General features: G+C 45.5%; 1 protein-coding gene across 1 annotated transcript; it reads left to right on the forward strand.

Moving 5' to 3' along the window:
• The first annotated feature begins 4,219 nt into the window (after positions 1–4,219).
• On the forward strand, positions 4,220–23,459 carry LOC100564554 (cytochrome c1, heme protein, mitochondrial). Its single transcript, XM_062979838.1, has 7 exons — positions 4,220–4,375; positions 12,775–12,968; positions 14,864–14,990; positions 15,150–15,307; positions 17,295–17,455; positions 22,734–22,834; positions 23,117–23,459. The coding sequence occupies exons 1-7, from the start codon at positions 4,280–4,282 to the stop codon at positions 23,219–23,221; spliced, it is 942 nt and encodes a 313-aa protein (XP_062835908.1). The 5' UTR covers positions 4,220–4,279; the 3' UTR covers positions 23,222–23,459.
• Positions 23,460–24,266: the final 807 nt, after the last annotated feature.

Raw genomic sequence — 24,266 nt, forward strand, 5'->3', positions numbered from 1 at the left:
GGGTTGAGTATAGTTTTGCATTCTTATTATTATTGTCTGGCTTTTCCTCTCTTAAAAAGAGACTCAAAGAATTTTACTGTAAAACCAATACAATACAATTTGACTTGTTCGCTGCTGCTGTTTGTTATTTCCATCCCAGGCCTCTCAGGGCTTTTCAACATCTTTACTAATGGCTTGGATGAAGGCTTCCAACTCTTCGTGACCTCCTGGACCAGTCCACGCCAGAGCTCCCTGTCGGCTGTTGCTGCCCCCATTTCCTTCAAGGTCAAGCCAGTCCCTTCAAGGATTGGTGTAATCCACGTAAAGAAGAAATAACCCTGTATCATTGCATAATAGTCGCCACAGCATAATAGTTACAACTCCTATTTTTTGTGTGCCAAAATGGTATTTCTGTTTTCCTCACATAATAGTCACACCCTGATTTTGGCCTGATTCTCCCTCCCTTCATTCAAGGCAGTTTAAAAATTACGTAATGGAGTATAAGAAGACTGCACTACAAACTAGAGCTGACAGTTGGCACAACTGGCATGGAAAGTTCCTTAACAAAACTGAAGGAAAAGCTGACAAGTAGAAGACCTGGTTATGGCTCACGAATGGGACCCTGAAGAAGGAAGGAGGCTCCACTCTTTGAAGCTCCACTCTTCTCTCCTTCCTTTGTTGTCGCTTCCACTTCTTGGTGACCTCCTGGACCATCCCAGGCCAGATCTCCCTGTTGGCCGTGGCCACCCCCAGCTCCTTCAAGGCCAAGCCAGTTCCTTCAAGGATATTCTCCATCCATCTCGCCCTTGGATGACCCCTCTTCCATTTTCCTCAGCATCATTCTATTCTCCAAGCTTTTCTGTCTTCTCATGATATGGCCAAAGTCCTTCATCTTTGCTTCTCATCTCCTTCCCTCCCATGAGCAGCCAGGCATTATTTCCTTGACTGGGTGGATCTTCTTGCCAAGGCCCAAGGCACGCTCAGGGTTTTCCTCCAGCACCAGAGTTCAAAAGCGCCTCTCTTCCTTCCTTCGCTCAGCCTTCCTTATGGTCCAGCTCTCGCTTCCATAGGTGACTACGGGGAATACCATGGCTTTGACTATGTGGACCTTCGTTGCCAGTGTGATGTCTCTGCTCTTCACTCTTTTCTCATCGAGGTCGGTCCTTGCTCTCCTCCCAAAAAGGAAACGTCTTCTGATTTCCTGCATGTAGGAATCTTTTGTCAGAGCGATTTTGCTAGGCACACACGCAGCAGAAGTCGCTGACGAGAAAACACTAGATAAATGATGACGCTGGAGTCTTCAGCGCTCTATCAAAAGTTTACTCACGAACGGAATTCCACAAGACAATACACAGCTCTCACGCAGGCAAACACGGGAAGGAATCCAGAGAAGAAGAAGGAAAGAAGATAGGAAGCAGAGGGCAATTTATCCCAGACTCTGCTGGCTGATGCAATCCGAGTTTGCAGGCACTTAACCCTTTACATACTGGCATAGTAAACAGTACACAGTGCATGATGCAATCTCCAGCACACATTGCACCACCATGACTCAATTACATTTAAACAATTCTATATACAATCATTCCTACTTTAACATCTTTGTGCGTAGAAATACAAAGCCTGTCCCTGCCAACACGTTTTTTCCCTCTATTTGCCAGTTATCAGTCAGTCTGGTTGCCATCATCTTGGTTTTCTTGATGTTCAACTGCAGCCCAACTTTTGCCCTTTCTTCTTTCTTTCCCCTTGGTGGCGAAGTGTGTTAAAACACTGAGCTGCTGAACTGTATTGTCCCAGATTCAAATCCCGGGAGTGGAGTGAGCGCCCGCTGTTGCTCCAGCTTCTGCCAACCTAGCAGTTCAAAAACATGCCAACGTGAGTAGATCAATAGGTACTGCTCCGGCGGGAAGGCAACGGCACTCCATGCAGTCATGCCAGTGGCAACATGACCTTGGAGGTGTCTGCGGACAACGCTGGCTCTTCGGCTTAGAAATGGAGATGAGCACCAAGCCCCAGAGTGTGAGTAGATCAATAGGTACTGCTCCGGCGGGAAGGCAACGGCGCTCCATGCAGTCATGCCAGTGGCCACATGACCTTGGAGGTGTCTGCGGACAACGCCGGCTCTTCGGCTTAGAAATGGAGATGAGCACCAACCCCCAGAGTGTGAGTAGATCAATAGGTACTGCTCCGGCGGGAAGGCAACGGCACTCCATGCAGTCATGCCAGTGGCCACATGACCTTGGAGGTGTCTACGGACAACACCAGCTCTTCGGCTTAGAAATGGAGATGAGCACCAATGCCCAAAGTGTGAGTAGATCAATAGGTACTGCTCCGGCGGGAAGGCAACGGCGCTCCATGCAGTCATGCCAGTGGCCACATGACCTTGGAGGTGTCTGCGGACAACGCCGGCTCTTCGGCTTAGAAATGGAGATGAGCACCAACCCCCAGAGTGTGAGTAGATCAATAGGTACTGCTCCGGCGGGAAGGCAACGGCACTCCATGCAGTCATGCCAGTGGCCACATGACCTTGGAGGTGTCTGTGGACAACGCCGGCTCTTCGGCTTAGAAATGGAGATGAGCACCAACCCCCAGAGTGTGAGTAGATCAATAGGTACTGCTCCGGCGGGAAGGCAACGGCACTCCATGCAGTCATGCCAGTGGCCACATGACCTTGGAGGTGTCTACGGACAACACCAGCTCTTCGGCTTAGAAATGGAGATGAGCACCAATGCCCAAAGTGTGAGTAGATCAATAGGTACTGCTCCGGCGGGAAGGCAACGGCGCTCCATGCAGTCATGCCAGTGGCCACATGACCTTGGAGGTGTCTGTGGACAACGCCGGCTCTTCGGCTTAGAAATGGAGATGAGCACCAACCCCCAGAGTGTGAGTAGATCAATAGGTACTGCTCCGGCGGGAAGGCAACGGCACTCCATGCAGTCATGCCAGTGGCCACATGACCTTGGAGGTGTCTACGGACAACGCCGGCTCTTCGGCTTAGAAATGGAGATGAGCACCAACCCCCAGAGTGTGAGTAGATAAATAGGTACTGCTCTGGCGGGAAGGTAATGGCACTCCATGCAGTCATGCCTATGGTCACATGACCTTGGAGGTGTCTACGGACAACGCCGGCTCTTCGGCTTAGAAATGGAGATGAGCACCAAGCCCCAGAGTGTGAGTAGATAAATAGGTACTGCTCTGGCGGGAAGGTAATGGCACTCCATGCAGTCATGCCAGTGGCCACATGACCTTGGAGGTGTCTACGGACAACACCAGCTCTTCGGCTTAGAAATGGAGATGAGCACCAATGCCCAAAGTGTGAGTAGATAAATAGGTACTGCTCCGGCGGGAAGGTAGCGGCGCTCCATGCAGTCATGCCAGTGGCCACATGACCTTGGAGGTGTCTGTGGACAACGCCGACTCTTCGGCTTAGAAATGGAGATGAGCACCAAGCCCCAGAGTGTGAGTAGATCAATAGGTACTGCTCCGGCGGGAAGGTAGCGGCGCTCCATGCAGTCATGCCAGTGGCCACATGACCTTGGAGGTGTCTGCGGACAACGCCGGCTCTTCGGCTTAGAAATGGAGATGAGCACCAACCGGCTTAGAAATGGAGATGAGCACCAACCCCAGAGTGTGAGTAGATAAATAGGTACTGCTCCGGTGGGAAGGTAGCGGCGCTCCATGCAGTCATGCCAGTGGCCACATGACCTCGGAGGTGTCTACGGACAACGCCGGCTCTTCGGCTTAGAAATGGAGATGAGCACCAACCCCCAGAGTGTGAGTAGATAAATAGGTACTGCTCCGGCGGGAAGGTAACATTGGCGCTCCATGCAGTCATGCCAATGGCCACATGACCTCGGAGGTGTCTACGGACAACGCCGGCTCTTCGGCTTAGAAATGGAGATGAGCACCAACCCCCAGAGTCGGACACAACTGGACTTAACGTCAGGGGAAAATTACTAATCTAATTATAAATTAATTATAAAAATATAATTATAATCTAATAATATATATTATTCATAATTTAATAATTAAGTGGTGCTGTAATTGTATTACAGTTGTATTGTAGGGAGAGAGAAAAGCGGGATAGATAGGCATGGGCCAACGTCGGCCCTCCGGGTGTTTTGGACTCCAACTCCCACAATTCCTAACAGCCTACCGGCTGTTAGGAATTGTGGGAGTTGGAGTCCAAAACACCCGGAGGGCCGACGTTGGCCTACTAGGCCTGCGCTAGCGGGCTGAGACCGGAAGTGACGCGCGCCTGGCTGCCTGCTTCCGCCGGGCGGGCCGGCTGGCTCGCTCCAAGATGGCGGCGGCGGCGGCGGCGATGGCGGCGCGGAGCCTGGCGCGTTCCCGGGGGGCCCTCCTGAGCCCGTGCCCCGCCGGGGGGCCTCGCGCTAAGGTAAGCAAGGAGCCCCGAGCCTCCGGGGCGCGCAGCCCGCCTCGCCCGGCCCTCCAGCCCTTCGCCCGGCCCAAGGTCACCCGCCACAGGAAGGGTCACCTCACCTCTCCTTCGCCTCAGCCCAGGCCTTGCCCGCCGGAAGTGGGCCCCGATCCCCACACACAAGGTTGAATCCTTTGGCCACTCTGGTGTGGCTGTGAGAAGGCCCTCCGTGGTGCGTGCGGCCGGGCTCAGGCCGCATTGGAGTCCTTCTTCTGTGGTTTGCTCTTCTCCACACAAGCATGTCGTGGTGCCTTCCCAGTCGCCCATTCTTCTGTGTGAGAGTCTCTTATCCAGTCTCAGCCACTGATTGAGTTTCCGGGTTATAGCCTGCCGCTTTTGGACTCTTGCTTGCTGAGGTGTTCCTTGCTGAGGTGTATATCTCTACATCAGGGGTCCCCAAACTTTTTAAACAGGGGGCCAGTTCATGGTCCCTCAGACTGTTGGAGGGCCGGACTATAGTTGAAAAAAAAAAAACCTATAAACAAATTTGTTGTGTGTCTTTCGGGCTGGGTGGCCATGTTCCAGAAGCATTCTCTCCTGACGTTTCGCCCACATCTATGGCAGGCATCCTCAGAGGTTGTGAGGTATGGAGAAAACTAAGCAAAGAGGTTAATATATTAACGTCAGGAGAGAATGCTTCCGGAACATGGCCACACAGCCCGAAAGACACACAACAACCCTGTGATCCTGGCCATGAAAGCCTTCGACAACACATATAAACAAATTCTTATGCACACTGCACATCTCTTACAGTAGAGTCTCACGTATCCAACATTCTCTTATCCAACGTTCTGGATTATCCAACGCATTTCTGTAGTCAATGTTTTCAATATATCATGATATTTTGGTGCTAAATTAGTAAATACAGTAATTATTACGTAGCATTACTGCGTATTGAACTACTTTTTCTGTCCAATTTGTTGTATAACATTATGCTTTGGTGCTTAATTTGTAAAATCATAACCTAATTTGATGTTTAATAGGCTTCTCCTTAATCTCTCCTTATTATCCAACATATTCGCTTATCCAACGTTCTGCCGGCCCGTTTATGTTGGATAAGTGAGACTCTATTGTATTTTAAAGCAAAAAGAAACAAATGGGAACAAATACAGCCTCAATGTATATATATGTGTGTGTGTGTTTATATGTATATATATTATTTATTTATTTGCTACATTTATATGCCGCCCTTCTCACCCCGAAGGGGACTCAGAGCAGCTTACAAATTAAATTTACATACAATATTATTTTAGTATAGTACAATACTGGTAACAAATTACTATATTGTACTGTATCAACATATTGTAATATTATTAGTAATATTACATGTAAAATATGATATATAATTAATATTATATGGATATACAATATGTTATAATTATTACATATTATTGTAAATTATATTGTATATATACATATATATATATTCACATATATACAATATCTTACAATAATATATAATAATTATAACATATTGTACATATATAATATTCATAATGTTATATTGTAATACGATATAATACTAATAATGCAATATAATAATATTAATTATATATTATATTTTACATGTAATATTACTAATACTCATACAATATATTGATACAGTACAATATAGTAATTTATTACCAGTATTGTACTATGCTAATATAATATTAGCATATAAATGTAGTAAATAAATAAATAAATGTTAATCATAATCATAATAAAAATAATAAAGAAGCTTGGAAGAGACCCCTTGGGCCATTTAGTCCAACCCCCTTCTACCTTTGTGCACCAAAAGCACCGCTGACAGATGGCCACGCAGCCTCAATGTTGTTGTTGTTATTATTATACTTCACACAGACCTAAACTCTTGGGAAGTGTTCTATTTGTGATTTTGTGATACGAAATCCAGCTTATATATCTTGTTTGCTGTGTTATACTGTGTCTTTGTGTCAATAATAATAATAATAATAAAGAAGATTGGAAGAGACCCCTTGGGCATTTTAGTCCAACCCCCTTCTGCCTTTGTGCACCAAAATCACTGGCAAAACACCCCTTATTAATTCATTATTAATTAATTAATAATTAAAATACCATTATAAACAAGGAGGGAGCAAGCTTGTTTTCTGCTGCCCTGCAGACTAGGACACGGAACAATGGCTTCAAACTACAGGAAAGGAGATTCCACCTGAACATCAGGAAGAACTTCCTCACTGTGAGAAAGGCTGTTCGACAGTGGAACTCTCTCCCCGGGGCTGTGGTGGAGGCTCCTTCCTTGGAGGCTTTTAAGCAGAGGCTGGATGGCCATCTGTCGGGGGTGCTTTGAATGCAATTTCCTGCTTCTTGGCAGAATGGGGTTGGACTGGATGGCCCATGAGGTCTCTTCCAACTCTACTATTCTATGATTCTAAGCAAAGCTTTGGAAGGCGTGCACCAGGCGAGGGAGGAGGTGGGAAAGGCGCGCGCCTTCCTCAGTGGAGGAGAGAGCCACCGCCGTGGGGGCTGGATAAATGGCTTTGATGGGCCGCATGTGGCCCCCGGGCCTTAGTTTGGGGACCTCTGCTCTAGATCTTAGTCCAACGAGAGGCAGCCGGGTTGTTAACCGGAGCGGCGTACAGGGAGCACACTACTCCTCTGTTACATCAGCTCCACTGGCTGCTGATTAGCTACCAAGCGTGATTCAAAGTGCTGGCTTTAATAATAATACAGTAGAGTCTCACTTATACAACATAAATGGGCCGGCAGAACGTTGAGTATTAAATATGTTGGATAATAAGAAGCCTAATAAACATCAAATTAGGTTATGATTTTACAAATTAAGCACCAAAACATCATGTTATACAACAAATTTGACAGAAACAGTAGTTCAATACGCAGTAATGCTACGTAGTAATTTCTGTATTTACGAATTTAGCACCAAAATATCACAATGCATTGAAAACATTGACTACAAAAATGCGTTGGATAATCCAGAACGTTGGATAAGTGAGACTCTACTGTATCTCTCTAGATCAGGGGTCCCCAAACTAAGGCCCGGGGGCCACATGCGGCCCATCAAAAGCCATTTATCCGGCCCAGCTCCCTCCTCCTCCACCTTTCCCACCTCCTCCTTCACCTGTTGCACGCTTTCCAAAGCTTTGCATGTTTATAATGGTATTTTAATTATTATTTAATTAATAATTAATTATTAGGGGGTGCTTTGCTTGTGCTTTTGGTGCACAAAAGCAGAAGGGGGTTGGACTAAATGGCCCAAGGGGTCTCTTCCAACCCTCTTTATTATTATTATTATTATTGACACAAAAGCACAATATAGCACAGTAAATGAGATATATATCCTGGATTTTGTATCACAAAATCACAAGTCGAACACTTCCTAAGTGTTTAGGACTGTATAATGTATTATTATTATTATTATTAATATTATTATTATTGTATGACACAGGAAACAAGATAGATATCCTGGATTTTGTATCACAAAACTACAAGTCGAACACTTCCCAAGCATTTATATGTGGCATTTAATTCTGCCATTGTATAAAACCGCTCTGGGTCCCCCTGGGGGAGAAGAGCGGTATATAAATTAAATAATAAATAAATAAATAAATAAATAAATAAATAGAAAAAGTGCTGCTTGTAATGGAAAACTCGGGTGGCATAAACAATGAGGTTATTCTCAACAGAGGGATGAGATAAAGTGCATCAGGAAAACAGCTTGACATTGGGATGGAGCCTAACATAGGAATTAGTTATTCAGTCTTCACAAGCACACCGGAAAAACCACGTTTTTAAACTTTTCCTAATCCCCACGACAGGTCCTGTTTCAGTGACAATCACTATATCTGATGCACTTTATTCTGTTCCATCAGTTGGAAATAATTTCATCGTTTCTCCCATCCCAAGTCTCCTCCTAAATGCACCACTTTATTCATCTATCTCACCCATTGGGTTTACAATATACACACCTGGCACTTTGGCCCAGTTCGTTTTTGTTAACTCCTGTTCCAATTTTAAATTATGTTTAACTATGCTACTGTCACTATTTTATTTTTACTGTGTTACTGTGTATAATTGTGTTTTTATCTTGATGTATTTTTATCTGCTGATGAAGTGTATTATATATGTATGGTATTTTATTTCTTCTTTTGTAATTATCTGGGCTTGGCACCATGTTAGCCACCCCGAGTCCCATCAGGGTGATGGAGGCGGGGTACAAAAATAAAGTAGTTATTATTATTATTCTTGAGGTAAGGTGTTGGCCTGCTGGGTGAAATCCAAACAGAGGATGGGCTGGAGATGTCACTGCATTGGTCTTTTCATTGCTGGCTGTTACTTCTCAGCAGATGTCAGGTGATGCAATACTGGCTAGACCAGGCATGGGCAAATTTCAGCCCTCTTAGGAATTGTGGGAGTTGAAGTCCAAAACACATGGACGGCTGAAGTTTACCCATGCCTGGACTAAACAGTATAACATCTCCAGTGGTGTAGGTCGTAGGCATCCTGTAATAATGTGGTATGTCTCATTAAGCGCCACATCCACTGTTTTAACATAGTGAGGCCATGCCCTGTGAGGAGCGTCTGAAATAACTGGACATGTTTAGCCTGCAGAAGAGGCAGTTGAGAGCAGACATGATAGCCATGTATAAAGAAGTAAAAGGGTGTCATAAGGAAGAAGGAGCAGGCTTGTTTTCTGCTGCCCCTGAAACTAGGACTAGGAGCAATGGGTTCAAATTATAGGAAAGGAGATTCCACCTGAACATTAGGAATAAATTCCTGACCGTGAGAGCTGTTCAGCAGTAGAACTCTCTGCCTCGGAGTCTGGTGGAAGCTCCTTCCTTGGAGACTTTTGAACAGAGGCTGGATGGCCATCTGTCAGGGGTGCTTTGATTGTGCTTTTCCTGTATGGCAGGAGGTTAGACTAGATGGCCAATGTGGTCTCTTCCAACTCTATTATTCTATTATTCCACACTAGGCATGCATATTCAGCAACAGAGTAGCAAAGCGCAAGGACAGATGTCTTCACTGTGTCTGGTTGTGATCCCCAGGTTGTGCCAGTCTGCTTTCATATGATATTTCTAGCACCCATCTTTTGCTTGATAATCAAACAGTGCTTCCTATGAGTCAGAGCACAGTCCAGAGTAACTCCCAGGTATTTGGGTATGCTGCAGTGCTCCAGTGGGTTTCCTTCCCAGATGATCCACAGAACTTGAGATAGTTGCCTGTTCTTAAGGTGAAAAGCACATGTCTGCGTTTTAGATGGATTAGGAATCGGCTGTAATAGGCAGTAAGAGCACCTGAAGCTTCAGAGAGCTTCTGTTCAACCATTTCAAAGCTCCCTGCTTGAGCAGTGATGGCACGATCGTCAGCATAGATGAAACTCTGTTCCTTCTGGCAGTCGCTGGTCATTTGTGTAAATCTTAAACATGGATGGAGCAAGCACACTCCCCTGCGGCAGGCCATTCTTCTGTTTTTGTCATCTGCTGTTCTGACCTTAGAACTCAACAAAAAGCTCCTTTATTGTAGCAGATTTCATATGGTGCAGGATGGATGCACCTGGACCTCCCTTCTGCCTTCTACTTCATACTCTTTACACATATGATGACGCACCCCTTTACCATAGTAATATAATTGTCAAATTATGCAGATGATACAACCAGGGTGGCGCTTCTTATCTCTGAAGTGGGTGAGCCTGATGAGGTGGATTGGCTGCTCTCAGGTGCAAGGACAATAATAATTTGGTTTTTTACATCAATAAAACCAAGGAGCTGATAACAGATTACAGAAGGAATAGATCAGAAACCCAGCCTTTGGTTATCAAAGGAGGTCGAGTAGAGCGGGTGGCCAGTTTCAAGTTCCTGGGTGTCACTGTGAAGGATCTGGCCTGGGGCAGCGTTCATACAGCAGCGTTGGTGAAGAGGGCCCAGCAGAGACTGGGCTGTCTGAGATTCCTAAGAAATCCCCAAAGGCCATCCAGTCCAAGCCATAAGAGATAGACAGATAGCTAGATAGATAGAGAGATAGAGAGATAGCCAGACAGACAGAAAGGTCAATAGATAGATCAATAGGTAGATGGATGGATTAGTAGATAGAAAAGTCGATCCATGGATGGATGGATGGATGGATGGATTAGTACAGGGGTCCCCAAACTAAGGCCCGGGGGCCGGATGTGGCCCTCCAAGGTCATTTATCTGGCCCGTCCTCAGTTTTAGACGTAAGCTTGCCCAAAGTCTGAAATGACTTGAAGGCACACAACAACAATCCTAATTAATTTGACTATCTCATTGGACAGAAGAAGGCCCACTAAAATCCCAATAGATTTATGTTGGTTAAATTTTTTTATTTTTATATATTGTATTCTTTCATGGTTGTTGTTTTTTGTTGCTGTTGTTTTTTTTTTTTGCACTACAAATAAGACATGCACAGTGTGCATAGGAATTTGTATATATATTTTTTTCAAATGGTAATTCGGCCCTTCAACAGTCTGAAGGATTGTGGACTGGCCCTCTGCTTAAAAAGTCTGAGGACCCCTGGATTAGTAGATGGGTTAAAAGATAGATAGGTAGATGGATGGATGGATGGATGGATGGCTAGAAAGGTAGATGAATAAATAAATGGATAGATAGCATTGCTGGGAACTGCAATGTGCCCAGACCTTAGAAGCACAGTCTTAAAACTAGGGCTGAGGGCCATGCGGTCCAATGCTTTTCTGCTATCCAAGCCCTCCCAACAGATGACCCTCCAGCCTCTACCTCCCAAGGAGAGGATGCTGCACCACGGCAATGCCACATTTGCCCTTCCCAGCCCTTGGCACTGCTGCCCTCCAGGTGCACTTGCACAGCAGCTCCCATCAGCCCCAGCAAGTCTCCTTTGTGTGGCTTTTCAGTGCATGGATCCCCATCTCAGTTATGAAAGCATTGTTGATTGCTGTGCCAGTCCTTCCAAACCTGGCAGGAGAATTAACACAGAGCCATTCCATGAATGGGCATCTCACAGGTGAAGGAGGAGCCCCAGGAGGCTGGTTCTGCTATAAGTCAGCTGTAGAGTTGCATTAGAGGAGAGAACACTTCTCTGAGCATTTGTTGGTCCTCCAGAATAGTTCTGTGTTCATTTTCCAGCCGCAGTTGACTATTACAGGGTTGCACTGGAAAACTGAAAGATTCCAGAGCTGTGAAAACAGGCATGAATGCATAAACGGCCAAGAATGTCTAGAACAGTGGTTCTCAACCTGTGGGTCCCCAGATGTTGTTGGCCTTCAACTCCCAGAAATCCTAACAGCTGGTAAAGTGGCTGGGATTTCTGGGAGTGGAAGGCCAAAAACATCTGGGGACCCACAGGTGGAGAACCACTGGTGTAGAGCCAACCCTGTACAGGCAGTCCCCAAGTTACCAACAAGATGGGTTCAGTAAGTTTGTTTTTAAGTTGAATTTGTTTGTAAATCAGGTCAGAGACATTATTTAAGTGTAACTCCAGCAAAATATATGTTTATATGTCTATTAGATTTGGATGGCATAGGGAAGGGCGGCCATCCTGCAGTGCTTGTTTTGCTGTTTTTGCTCCTCTTCAGGAAATTCTACCTTACTTTCAGTCCCTGTGAGAATGGGATTTTGAAAGATGTGGCTTGTTGTGGAAACAAGGATTGGAGAGAAAGCTTCAGTGGAGACCCCTTTCCCCCATGATAATGACTCTTCCAGGAGTGGATTTCCCTTCCGAGAGGAGGATTCCACTCACTTCCTGTTGTCTCACCCCTGCTCTTGACTATGAGTTGTTTGTAAGTCGGATGTTGAAATCGCTTCGATTCCAAAGGCCTAATCTGGCACCCAGATTAAGGGCTGGGCTGTGGCGCAGGCTGGTTAACAGCCAACTGCAATAAATCACTCTGATCAAGAGATCATGAGTTTGAGGCCAGCCGTGTCGGAGTGAGCACCCGACAATTAAAAAGAAAATATAGCCCCTGCTCATTGCTGACTTAAGCAACCTGAAAGATAGTTGCATCTATCAAGTAGGAAATTTAGGTACCACTTATATGTGGGGAGGCAAATTAATGACACCATAAAAAATCATCCAGCCGCCATTGGAATGAGGAAGTTGCCGTCACAGTGGATGATGAAGCAGCTGCTCCCCCGTGGCCAGAATCAAGCATTCCCTCAGGAAGCTGGAAGCTGGAGAAGGGTTAAATTGCCTCTGTGTCTGTCTCTGTTCTGTGTTATATGGCATTGAATGTTTGCCTTATATGTGTACAATGTGATCCACCTTGAATCCCCTTCGGGGTGAGAAAGAAGGGCGGAATATAAATACTGTAAATAATAAATAAACTGAGTTTATCAGTGCCGGTTTGGCGGGCATTTCATCTGGATCTGATGCCGTTCTCCATTTTGCAGGCCAGCATGGCGTCCTTGGCGGGTCTCTCGCGAGGCAAGAAGGTGGTCCTGAAAGTGCTGGGGGTCCTGACGGCCGGAGGGGCTGGCCTGGCTGTGGCGCTCCACTCCGCGGTCAGCGCAGGCGAACTGGAGCTGCACCCGCCCAGCTTCCCCTGGAGCCACAGTGGACCCCTCTCCTCCCTGGATCACAGCAGGTACCAGGGGCTTTGGGAGGGCAGGGCAAGGCAGGGCAATTGAAAAGGACAGGTGGGGTGGGAGGCACCTTGAGCAGGGCTCTGGGCAACTTTTGGGGCAGCTGCAGCAGGAAAGAGGGGTGGCGGGTACGCAGGCATTGGGAACCTTCCTTGGCATCCCTGCCTTGTTCCGCCCTCATCATAGAATAATACCCTGTTTCCCTGAGAATAAGACATCCCTAGAAAATAAGACCCGGTAGAGGTTTTGCTGAATTGCTAAATATAAGGCCTCCCCCAAAAGTAAGACCTAGCAAAGTTTTTGTTTGGAAGCATGTCCGCCAAACAGAACAGAGCATGGAGGATCGTTAAATGTACGTACCATAAAGTGTTGGACATGGAAATATTGGTAGTAACAAGAAATTCTTGATAGGATTCACAGCTTGGTTATGCTAGTTTGTGATAACAACTACTGTACAGTATATAATAAATGTTAAAAATAATTGTTGAACAATAAAATGGGAGAATAAGACATCCCCTGAAAATAAGACCTAGCGCATCTTTGGGAGCAAAAATTAATATAAGACGCTGTCTTATTTTCGGGAAAACAGGATAAGAGTTGAAAGGACTCCCCAAGGGCCATCTAGTCACGATCCATGGACATCCAGCCTCTGCTTCCAAACCACTAGAGAGGGAGATTACACTGTGCTCCAAAGCAGCAGCAGGTTCCCACGTTAAAAAGATCTCAGGAAATTCTTCCTTATGCAGCCATGGCTCCCTTGTGTCCTAGTCTCTGGAGCAGCACAGAACAAGCTGCCCTCCTCTGTTGACGCCCTTTCCAGTATTTAACCCTGGCTCTCATCTCCCCTTCTCTCAGCCTTCCTTTCTCCAGGCTAAGTATCCCCAACTCCCTCAGTGATTCCTCAGAGAGATTAAGAGTTTCCAGGCCTTGGACCATTTTGGTGGCCCTTCTCTGGACATCTTCCAGTTGGTCAATATTTTCTCACTTCGCCTGACCGTTGTGGCCCAACCAGGCTTCTGTTTTCCTCCTCACAAAGGAAGCAATCCTGGGAGTTGTAGTTTTTCGAGGCCTGTTGCCTCACTGAGCTGCAACTCGCAAGGTCCCATAGCCGTGAGTCAGGGCAAGTAGTTCATGTCAAACTGCATTAATTTAATGTAGTAGCCACACCCAAGGTTTTTAGCCTCATTAGCAAAAAGCACTTACCAAGCTACAACTCCCAGGATTCCATGGCATTGAGCCATAGAAGCCAAAGTAGTTTCAAACTGTATTAAATATCCAGTGTAGATGCCATTGCACCCCAAACTGAGGGCAGCAGGCACCCAGGGGCCACACATGCCGCCCTGAGAGCTCATGGGGGAGAATGTGCTGTACATATCTGAATGCAATAAAAAAGGAAAAATGGTTTTTTGGCTGGAGAGGTCCATGAAGGAAACATCCATCCTCCTCTTGTGGCCACAGCACGCACACACACACACACACACACATCATACACACATCATGGCAACTCAATTGTGGGGCTAGACACTGCTTTCTTGTGGGTGGAGGAACATGGAGTTGTGGGAATTGTGTCCTGTTCTGCCTTTACAGTTTGGGTCCCAGATGATGCTCCAACAGGTGTTTCCCCACAGTGGAAAGAAGGCCTGGCATTTATTGTCTTGCTGCGTTTACATGTTTGTTTTGGTTCCATCTGTTGTGATCCATCTTCCAAGGATTGTACTCTGAAAGATGGAAGGACAACTTTGGGCTGTCTGATTATTGCACTGCAGCTCCCAGCATTCCTTAATATTGGCTCTGCTGGTGGTTGAAGTCCAGGACTGGCTTTGTGGCCACACTTTCCCCACCTTCAATGGGGAAAACATGGAGGAGGTCTACTAAACTGACCCTGGTGTCTCTGCAGCGTCCGGCGTGGCTACCAGGTGTACAAGCAGGTGTGCTCTGCCTGCCACAGCATGGAGTACCTGGCCTTCCGCAACCTCATTGGCGTTTCACACACGGAGCCCGAAGCGAAGGCCTTGGCGGAGGAGGTAGGCTGGGTTCTGCTCAATGGGGGACCCCAAGATGGGTGGGAGAGGGGAGCCCCATCACCCTGCCATTGGGAGAGTTGAAGGGGCAAGATGGAGGGCAGCAAGGTGTTTCTGCCTCGGATCGGCCTCAGCTCACCTCTGGCCTCTCTCCCGCTTCAGGTCGAGGTGCAGGACGGCCCAGACGAGAACGGGGAGATGTTCATGCGCCCCGGGAAGCTCTCGGACTACTTCCCCAAGCCCTACCCCAACCCTGAAGCGGCCCGGGCAGCCAACAACGGGGCCCTCCCTCCGGACCTCAGCTACATCGTCAACGCCAGGTAATGGGGCCCGAAGCGGAGTGCATGGGGGGAGGTAAATGGAGGTGGACAGTCGGCCTCAGTTCTGTCGAGAAAATCCTCCAGGAGCAGCCCTGGTTGGACAAGATTGGCAGCCTTGATCTGTAGAATCATAGAATCAGAAGAGACCCCAAGGAAGGCCCGGTCCAACCCCCTTCAAGCACCATCTACCCTGTTTCCCCTAAAATAAGACATCCCCCAAAAATAAGACCTAGTAGAGGTTTTGCTGAATTGCTAAATATAAGGCCTCCCCCGAAAGTAAGACCTAGCAAAGTTTTTGTTTGGAAGCATGCCCGCCAAACAGAACACCAGAGCCTGCAGCATCGGTAAATGTATGTACCATATACATGGAAATAATGGTAGTAATAAGAAATTCTTGATAGGATTCACAGTTTGTCTGGTTATGCTGGTTTGTGATGACAACTACTGTACAGCATATAATAAATGTTCATTTTTTTTGTTCAACAATAAATGTGAATTCTTCTTCATGGAAAAATAAGACATCCCCTGAAAATAAGACCCAGCACATCTTTGAGAGCAAAAATTAATATAAGACACTGTCTTATTTTCGGGGAAACACGGTAAGCCCTCCTGACAGAAGGCCATCCAGAGAAGTCTCCAGAGAAGGATTTAGGAATTCAACATCTTAGAACAGGGGTCCCCAAACTAAGGCCCAGGGGCCGGATGCGGCCCTCCAAGGTAATTTACCTGGCCCCCGCCCTCAGTATTAAGACTTAGGCTTGCCCAAAGTCTGAAATGACTTGAAGGCACACAATACCAACAATCCTACTTAACTTGACTATCTCATTGGCCAGAAGCAGGACCACACTTCCCATTGAAATCCTGATAGGTTTATGTTGGTTAAAATTGTTTTTATTTTTAAATATTGTATTCTTCTTTCATTTACTAATATTGTGCTATGGTAATAATTGAATATATTGTGTATACATATAATATTGATACTAATATTATAATGTAATGCAATATACAGTAGAGTCTCACTTATCCAAGCTAAACGGGCCGGCAGAAGCTTGGATAAGCGAATATCTTGGATAATAAGGAGGGCTGAAGGAAAAGCCTATTAAACATCAAATTAGGTTATGATTTTACAGATCAAGCACCAAAACATCATGTTATACCACAAATTTGACAGAAAAAGTAGTTCAATACGCAGTAATGTTATGTTGTAATTACTGTATTTATGAATTTAGCACCAAAATATCACGATATATTGAAAACATTGACTACAAAAATGGCTTGGATTATCCAGAGGCTTGGATAAGCGAGGCTTGGATAAGTGAGACTCTACTGTAATACTAATAATTATACAATATAATAATATTAATTATACATTATATATTAAATGTAATATTACTAATAATATTATGGTGGTAGTATAGGACAGTATAGTAATATATAATGCTAATATTGTGCTATGCCAATAATATAATATATTGTATGTACATACAACTTGCAAGCTGCTCTGAGTCCCCTTCAGGGTGAGAGAGGGTGGGGTATAAATGTAGTAAATAAATAAATAGTTGTTGGGGTTTTTATTTTTTTTTGCACTACGAATAAGACATGTGCAGTGTGCATAGGAATTTGTTCATTATTTTTTTTCAAATGATAATTCGGCCCCTCAACAGCCTGAGGGACCATGAACCGGCCCTCCACTTTAAAAGTTTGAGGACCCCTGTCTTAGAATCATAGAATCTTAGAATCCTGGAGTTGGGCGAGGCCTCCAAAGGTCACCCAGTCCAGCCCTCTTCTGCCAGGCAGGAAGGCACAATCCAAGACCTCCCCACAGATGAGCATCCATCCCCTGCTTAAAATCCTCCAGAGGCTTCAGTGGGCTCCCCTTCAGCATATTCCATTGATGATCAGAACCTTCTTCCTCATGTTCAGGTGGACTCTCTGGTGACCCAACTTCCACCTTGACCACCTCTCTCTGCCTTCTCTTGCACTCCAGGCACGGAGGTGAGGACTATGTGTTCTCCCTCCTCACCGGCTACTGCGATCCGCCGGGCGGCGTGACCATGCGGGAGGGCCTCTACTACAACCCCTACTTCCCCGGAGAAGCCATTGGCATGGCACCCCCCATCTACAACGAGATCCTGGAGTTTGAGGATGGTAAGTGGGTGGGAGGGAGGTGGTAAAGAAGTGCCAACTATTGTATCGATACAGCAGTTTGGCACAGAGGGAAACTATGGGGCAGGCCTGCTCTCTTGTCTTCTTCCTCTGTTTCCTAGATCTGTGTCACTCAGGGAGTCTTTGCCTCCTTTTCTGCATGAAGAAGTCACTTTGCATTCTTGAATTTATTTATTTCTTATCAAAAGCATTGCATAAATCACCATAAAACTAATAAAAATAGAAGGAGCACAAGTGGCTCCAAAAACGGGCAACAGTGACCGCGTTGTCCATAGCCTCAAACAATTCTTCTTCAGTACATGAAGCAGGGCATTGTGGACAAGCAGACAGGTGTGGAGTTGTCTGTTCTGCTGCACAGTCGCACAAGGTGGAGGATTCTTCTAGGTCCTGCCATTTTGCCGGGCTGCCTTTTGATCTGTCCACTCCACTTCCGAGTCTGTTCAGAAGTGGAGTGGACCCACACAGCCCCACTCTTCTGTTTTAACTGATATGTTGTGCATCTATTTTAAAGGTTTAAACAATTGTTTCATTAGTAACAGTAGAGTCTCACTTATCCAAGATAAACGGGCCGGCAGAACGTTGGATAAGCGAATATGTTGGATAATAAGGAGGCATTAAGGAAAAGCCTATTAAACATCAAATTAGTTTATGATTTTACAAATTAAGCACCAAAACATCATGTTATACAACAAATTTGACAGAAAAAGTAGTTCAATACGCAGTAATACTATAGTAATTACTGTATTTACGAATTTAGCACCAAAATATCACGATATATTGAAAACATTGACTACAAAAATGGCTTGGATAATCCAGAACGTTGGATAAGCGAGTGTTAGATAAGTGAGACTCTACTGTATTTTAATCTTGTAATTTGTATTGTATTTTTATGTATACATCAACTGTTGTTTTAGGGCTTTGTCCCCATGTAGGCCGCCCCGAGTCCCTTCGGGGAGATGGAGGCAGGGTATAAGAAATATATTATTATTATTTTATTTTATGACACAGCAAACAAGATAGATATGCTGGATTTCATATCACAAAATCACAAGTCGAACACTTCCCAAGTGTCTAGGACTGTGTGATGTATTTTCGGATGATGTGTGCAGATCCCAGTAGGGTGGCCTTTTGCAGTTGGCAGATCGTAATTTTGTCAATGTCTATTGTTTCCAAATGCTGGCTGAGATCTTTTGGCACGGCACCCAATGTGCCCATCACCACCGGGACCACCTGCACTGGTTTCTGCCAGAGTCTTTGAAGTTCAATCTTGAGGTCCTGAGAGCGGCTGGGTTTTTCCTGTTGTTTTTCGTCAATGCGACTGTCACCTGGGATGGCAACATCAATGATCCAAACCTTTTTCTTTTCCACAACTGTGATGTCTGGTGTGTTGTGTTCCAGAACTTTGTCAGTCTGGATTCGGAAGTCCCACAGTATCTTTGCGTGCTCATTTTCCAATACTTTTGCAGGTTTGTGATCCCACCAGTTCTTTGCTGCTGGGAGGTGGTACTTGAGGCATAAGTTCCAATGAATCATTTGGGCCACATAGTTGTGCCTCTGTTTGTAGTCTGTCTGTGCAATTTTCTTACAGCAGCTGAGGATATGATCAATGGTTTCATCGGTTTCCTTGCACAGTCTGCATTTTGGGTCTTCAGCTTCTTCTTCTTCTTCTTCTTCTTCTTCTTCTTATTATTATTATTATTATTATTATTATTATTATTATTATGTTCAGGGACTTCCAAGTTGCCCATTCTTGGTTTGCCCCTGGAGAAAGGAAGACCCTCATGGGGGGCCATCCATCTGGGATTTCCTGGTTTAGCTGCCCAGAGGCTGTTGCTGGAGGAACATTAAAAGAAGTGGTGGTTCTCAAGAAGCTTTTCCTTGATTTGAGTCTACTGGGAGGAGGCTGAGAGCCATGCAGTGGGTGGCTTGCACAGTGTTCAACCTTATTTCTCTCACAGTTATAAGCAACTAACTGTTACACATCGGGGGGGGGGGGGGGGGAATGCCCGCTAGCTTGTAGAGTTTATCAACAGGTGTAGGTTTAAGGCATCCTGTGATTATTCTGCATGTTTTGTTCAGTGCTATGTCCACCTGCATTGCATGGGTAGACTTGTGCCAAACAGGCCTGGCAGGCACACTCAGCAGTTGAGTCAGACAAGGCAGGGCGGATGTTCTTATTAGTTTTGGGTCTGCACCCCATGCGCTATTAGTAAATTTCCCCAGGATATTATTGTGTGCAGATATGCTGAGCTTAGTGTTGGCACAGTGTTTCCTAAATGTTAGCATTCAGTGTGGTGACATTGAGATATTTAGGATGGGAACAGTGTTCAAGATCTTGGCCTTCCCAAGGGGATGAAGTGTTTTGGAGAAAGTTGGGCAGGTTGCGTGACATGCTTCTCCATTCTACCCACAGCAAAAAAGAGTGTATTTTTAAAAAAGTGTGTTTGTGGTCATTAATGTGTTGCTTTATTGATCAGCTTCCTGCTTTTGATATATAGGATTATTTATGTGCAGGACCATTGTTTTATGTCTCTTTTCTTCCTGCTTTGAATATATAGGATTATTTACGTGCAGGAGCATTGTTTTGTGTCTCTTTTCTCCCTGCGTGTGAATATATAGGGCTATTTACATACAGGACCATTGTTTTGTGTCTCTTTTCTTCCTGCGTGTAAATATCCATAACCCCTTAGGTAAGCTTAATACATTGGTGACAACTAACCACCTCACAAGCTTTCACACATTGAAAAGGGAGTGCGACTATTGCATGGTGAATATATGTGCAGGACCATTGCTTTGTGTCTCTTTTCTTCCTGTGTGTGAATATCCATAACCCCTTAGGTATGTTTAGTTCACTGGTGACAACTAACCACCTCACACACTTTCACACATTGAAAAGGGAGTGCGACTATTGCATGACGAATATATAGGATTATTCATGTGCAGGACCATTGTTTTGTGTCTCTTTTCTTCCTGCTTTGAATATATAGGATTATTTATGTGCAGGACCATTGTTTTGTGTCTCTTTTTCTTCCTGTGTGTGAATATCCATAACCCCTTAGGTAAGCTTAATTCACTGGCAACAACTAACCACCTCACACACTTTCACACATTGAAAAGGGAGTGCGACTATTGCGTGACGAATATATAGGATTATTCATGTGCAGGACCATTGTTTTGTGTCTCTTTTCTTCCTGCTTTGAATATATAGGATTATTTACGTGCAGGACCATTGTTTTGTGTCTCTTTTTCTCCCTGCGTGTGAATATCCATAACCCCTTAGGTAAGCTTAATTCACTGGCAACAACTAACCACCTCACACACTTTCACACATTGAAAAGGGAGTATGACTATTATGTGAGGAAATACACCATTCCTTGTGCAGGACCATTGTTTGTGTCTCTTTTCTCTCTGCTTGTGAATATCCATAACCCATTAGGTAAGCTTAGTTCACTGGCGACAACTAACCACCTCACACGCTTTCACATATTGAAAAGGGAGTGCGACTATTACGTGGTGAATATATAGGATTGTTTACGTGCAGGACCATTGTTTTGTGTCTCTTTTCTTCCTGCGTGTGAATATCGATAATCCCTTAGGTAAGCTTAGTTCACTGGTGACAACTAACCACCTCACAAGCTTTCACACATTGAAAAGGGAGTGCGACTATTACGTGATGAATATATAGGACTGTTCATGTGCAGGACCATTGTTTTGTGTCTCTTCTTCCTGCGTGTGAATATCGATAACCCCTTAGGTAAGCTTAGTTCACTGGTGACAAATAACCACCTCACAAGCTTTCACACATTGAAAAGGGAGTGCAACTATTGCATGGTGAATATATAGGATTGTTTACGTGCAGGACCATTGTTTTGTGTCTCTTTTCTCCCTGCGTGTGAATATCGATAACCCCTTAGGTAAGCTTAATTCACTGGTGACAACAAACCACCTCACACGCTTTCACACATTGAAAAGGGAGTGCGACTATTACGTGATGACTATATAGGACTGTTCATGTGCAGGACTACTGTTTTGTGTCTCTTCTTCCTGCGTGTGAATATCCATAACCCCTTAGGTAAGCTTAGTTCACTGGCGACAACTAACCACCTCCCACGCTTTCATACATTGAAAAGGTAGTGCGACTATTATTTGAGGAAATACACCATTCCTTGTGCAAGATCATTGTTTTGTGTCTCTTTTTTCCTGTCTGAATATCCATAACCCCTTAGGTAAGCTTAATTCACTGGCGACAACTAACCACCTCACACGCTTTCACACATTGAAAAGGGAGTGTGACTATTACGTGGTGAATATATAGGATTGTTTATGTGCAGGACCATTGTTTTGTGTCTCTTTACTTCCTGCTTTGAATATATAGGATTATTTACGTGCAGGACCATTGTTTTGTGTCTCTTTTCTCCCTGCATGTGAATATCCATAACCCCTTAGGTAAGCTTAATTCACTGGTGACAACTAACCACCTCACATGCTTTCACACATTGAAAAGGGAGTGCGACTATTACGTGGTGAATATATAGGATTGTTCATGTGCAGTACCATTGTTTTGGGTCTCTTTTCGTCCTGCGTGTGAATATCCATAACCCCTTAGGTAAGCTTAATTCACTGGTGACAACTAACCACCTCACACGCTTTCACACATTGAAAAGGGAGTGCGACTATTATGTGAGAAAATACACCATTCCTTGTGCAAGATCATTGTTTTTTGTCTCTTCCTGCATGTGAATATCCATAACCCCTTAGGTAAGCTTAGTTCACTGGTGACAGCTAACCACCTCACACGCTTTCACACATTAAAAGGGAGTGCGACTATTACGTGGTGAATATATAGGATTGTTCATGTGCAGGACCGTTGTTTTGTGTCTCTTTTCTCCCTACATGTGAATATCCATAACCCCTTAGGTAAGCTTAGTTCACTGGCAACAACTAACCACTTCACAGGCTTTCACACCTTGAAAAGGGAGTGCGACTATTACGTGATGAATATATAGGATTGTTTACGTGCAGAACCATTGTTTTGTGTCTCTTTTCTTCCTGCATGTGAATATATAGGATTATTTACATGCAGGACCATTGTTTTGTGTCTCTTTTCTCCCTGCGTGTGAATATCCATAACACCTTAGGTAAGCTTAATTCACTGGCGACAACTAACCACCTCACACGCTGAAAAGGGAGTGTGACTATTACGCGATGAAATAAGCCATTCCTCTATGCTGACCCCAGTGTATGCTTGCATCCTCCGCAGGCACCCCGGCCACCATGTCCCAGATCGCCAAGGACGTCTGCACTTTCTTGCGATGGGCAGCGGAGCCGGAGCATGATCACCGCAAGCGGATGGGCCTGAAGGTCAGTCTCCCCTTGCCCTGGGAGAAAGAGGGGGTCCCTAGTTGGGGCATGAGGGTCTCTTGGGCCCTCCAGGTGCTTTGGACTTCTGAACAGTCTCAGGCCCTTTCCTTTTCCCCCTCAGCCGCTTAAGCGGCTGAGGGGGAAAAGGAAGGGGCCTGAGACTGTTCAGAACGCTGGGAATTGAAGTCCAAAGCACCTGGAGGGTCCAAGTTTGCCCATGCCTGCTCTAAGCAATTATTTCCACCATCATGACCTCTCCCCTCCCTTTGCCCCCCAAAACAGGTGCTGCTCATTGGGGCCCTCCTTGTGCCTCTCACCTACTACCTGAAACGGCACAAGTGGTCGGTCCTCAAGAGCAGGAAGATCGCCTACCGGCCACCCAAGTGACCCACACGGAGGGCGCAGTCCTGTCTCTGATGCCGAGGAGCAGCTCCCCGTCCTTTCCTGCCCCGGGAATGTATGTGCAGGCGGGCAGGAGGACGGGCGCTGCCTCTCCCTCCGCATTGGCTGTTATTTAACACGTTTCCATCCAGCCCCGTCACCCGCCGGGTCTTGGGAAGCGGACCCCGGGACACAGGGGTGGCGGGCACCCAATAAATGCGCTTCTGCAACCCGACAACCGAAATCCAAGAGAGTGTATGTGTATGTGTGTGTTTGGTAGGGATTCGTAGTTGTGAGTCTCTCTGAGGAGCAGCCCGATGTTTCCACCTGGTTTGGAAGACGTCTCAATGGGCGTGAATGAAAAGAAGTCTGAATATACATGAGTGCCATGCTTAAATCTTGGAAAGGATGTCCCATTAAGGAGGGGAGAGGTTTGTTGTGTTGTCGAAGGCTTTCATGGCTGGATCACAGGGTTGTTGTGTGTTTTCCGGGCTGTATTTATTTATTTACATCATTTATACCCCGCCCTGTACCCGGGCTGTATGGCCATGTTCCAGAAGTATTTTCTTCTGATGTTTTGCCCACATCTATGGCAGGCATCCTCACAACCTCTGGGGCTCCGGGCTGTGGCGCAGGCGGCAGAGCAGGCCAGCTGCAATTAACTGCAATGAATCACTCTGACCAGGAGGTCATGAGTTCGAGGCTGCTCGGAGCCTATGTTTGTCTTGTCTTTGTTCTATGTTGAAAGGCATTGAATGTTTGCCTATATGTGTAATGTGATCCGCCCTGAGTCCCCTTCGGGGTGAGAAAGAAGGGCGGAATATAAATGCTGTAAATAAATAAATAAATAGATGTGGGCGAAATGTCAGGAGAGAATGCTTCTGGAACAGGGCCATACAGCCCGAAAAACACACAACAATCCAGAGGAGAGGTTTGTTTAATGCTCCTCTGGAGACTGCGACACAATGGAGAATTGGGTTCAAATGCGAGAAAAAGAGATTCCACCTAAACATTAGGAAGAACCTCCTGACAGTAAGAGCTGATCAACATT

Source organism: Anolis carolinensis, chromosome 4 (genome assembly GCF_035594765.1).
Source record: "Anolis carolinensis isolate JA03-04 chromosome 4, rAnoCar3.1.pri, whole genome shotgun sequence".
Classification (NCBI taxonomy): Eukaryota; Metazoa; Chordata; class Lepidosauria; order Squamata; family Dactyloidae; genus Anolis; species Anolis carolinensis.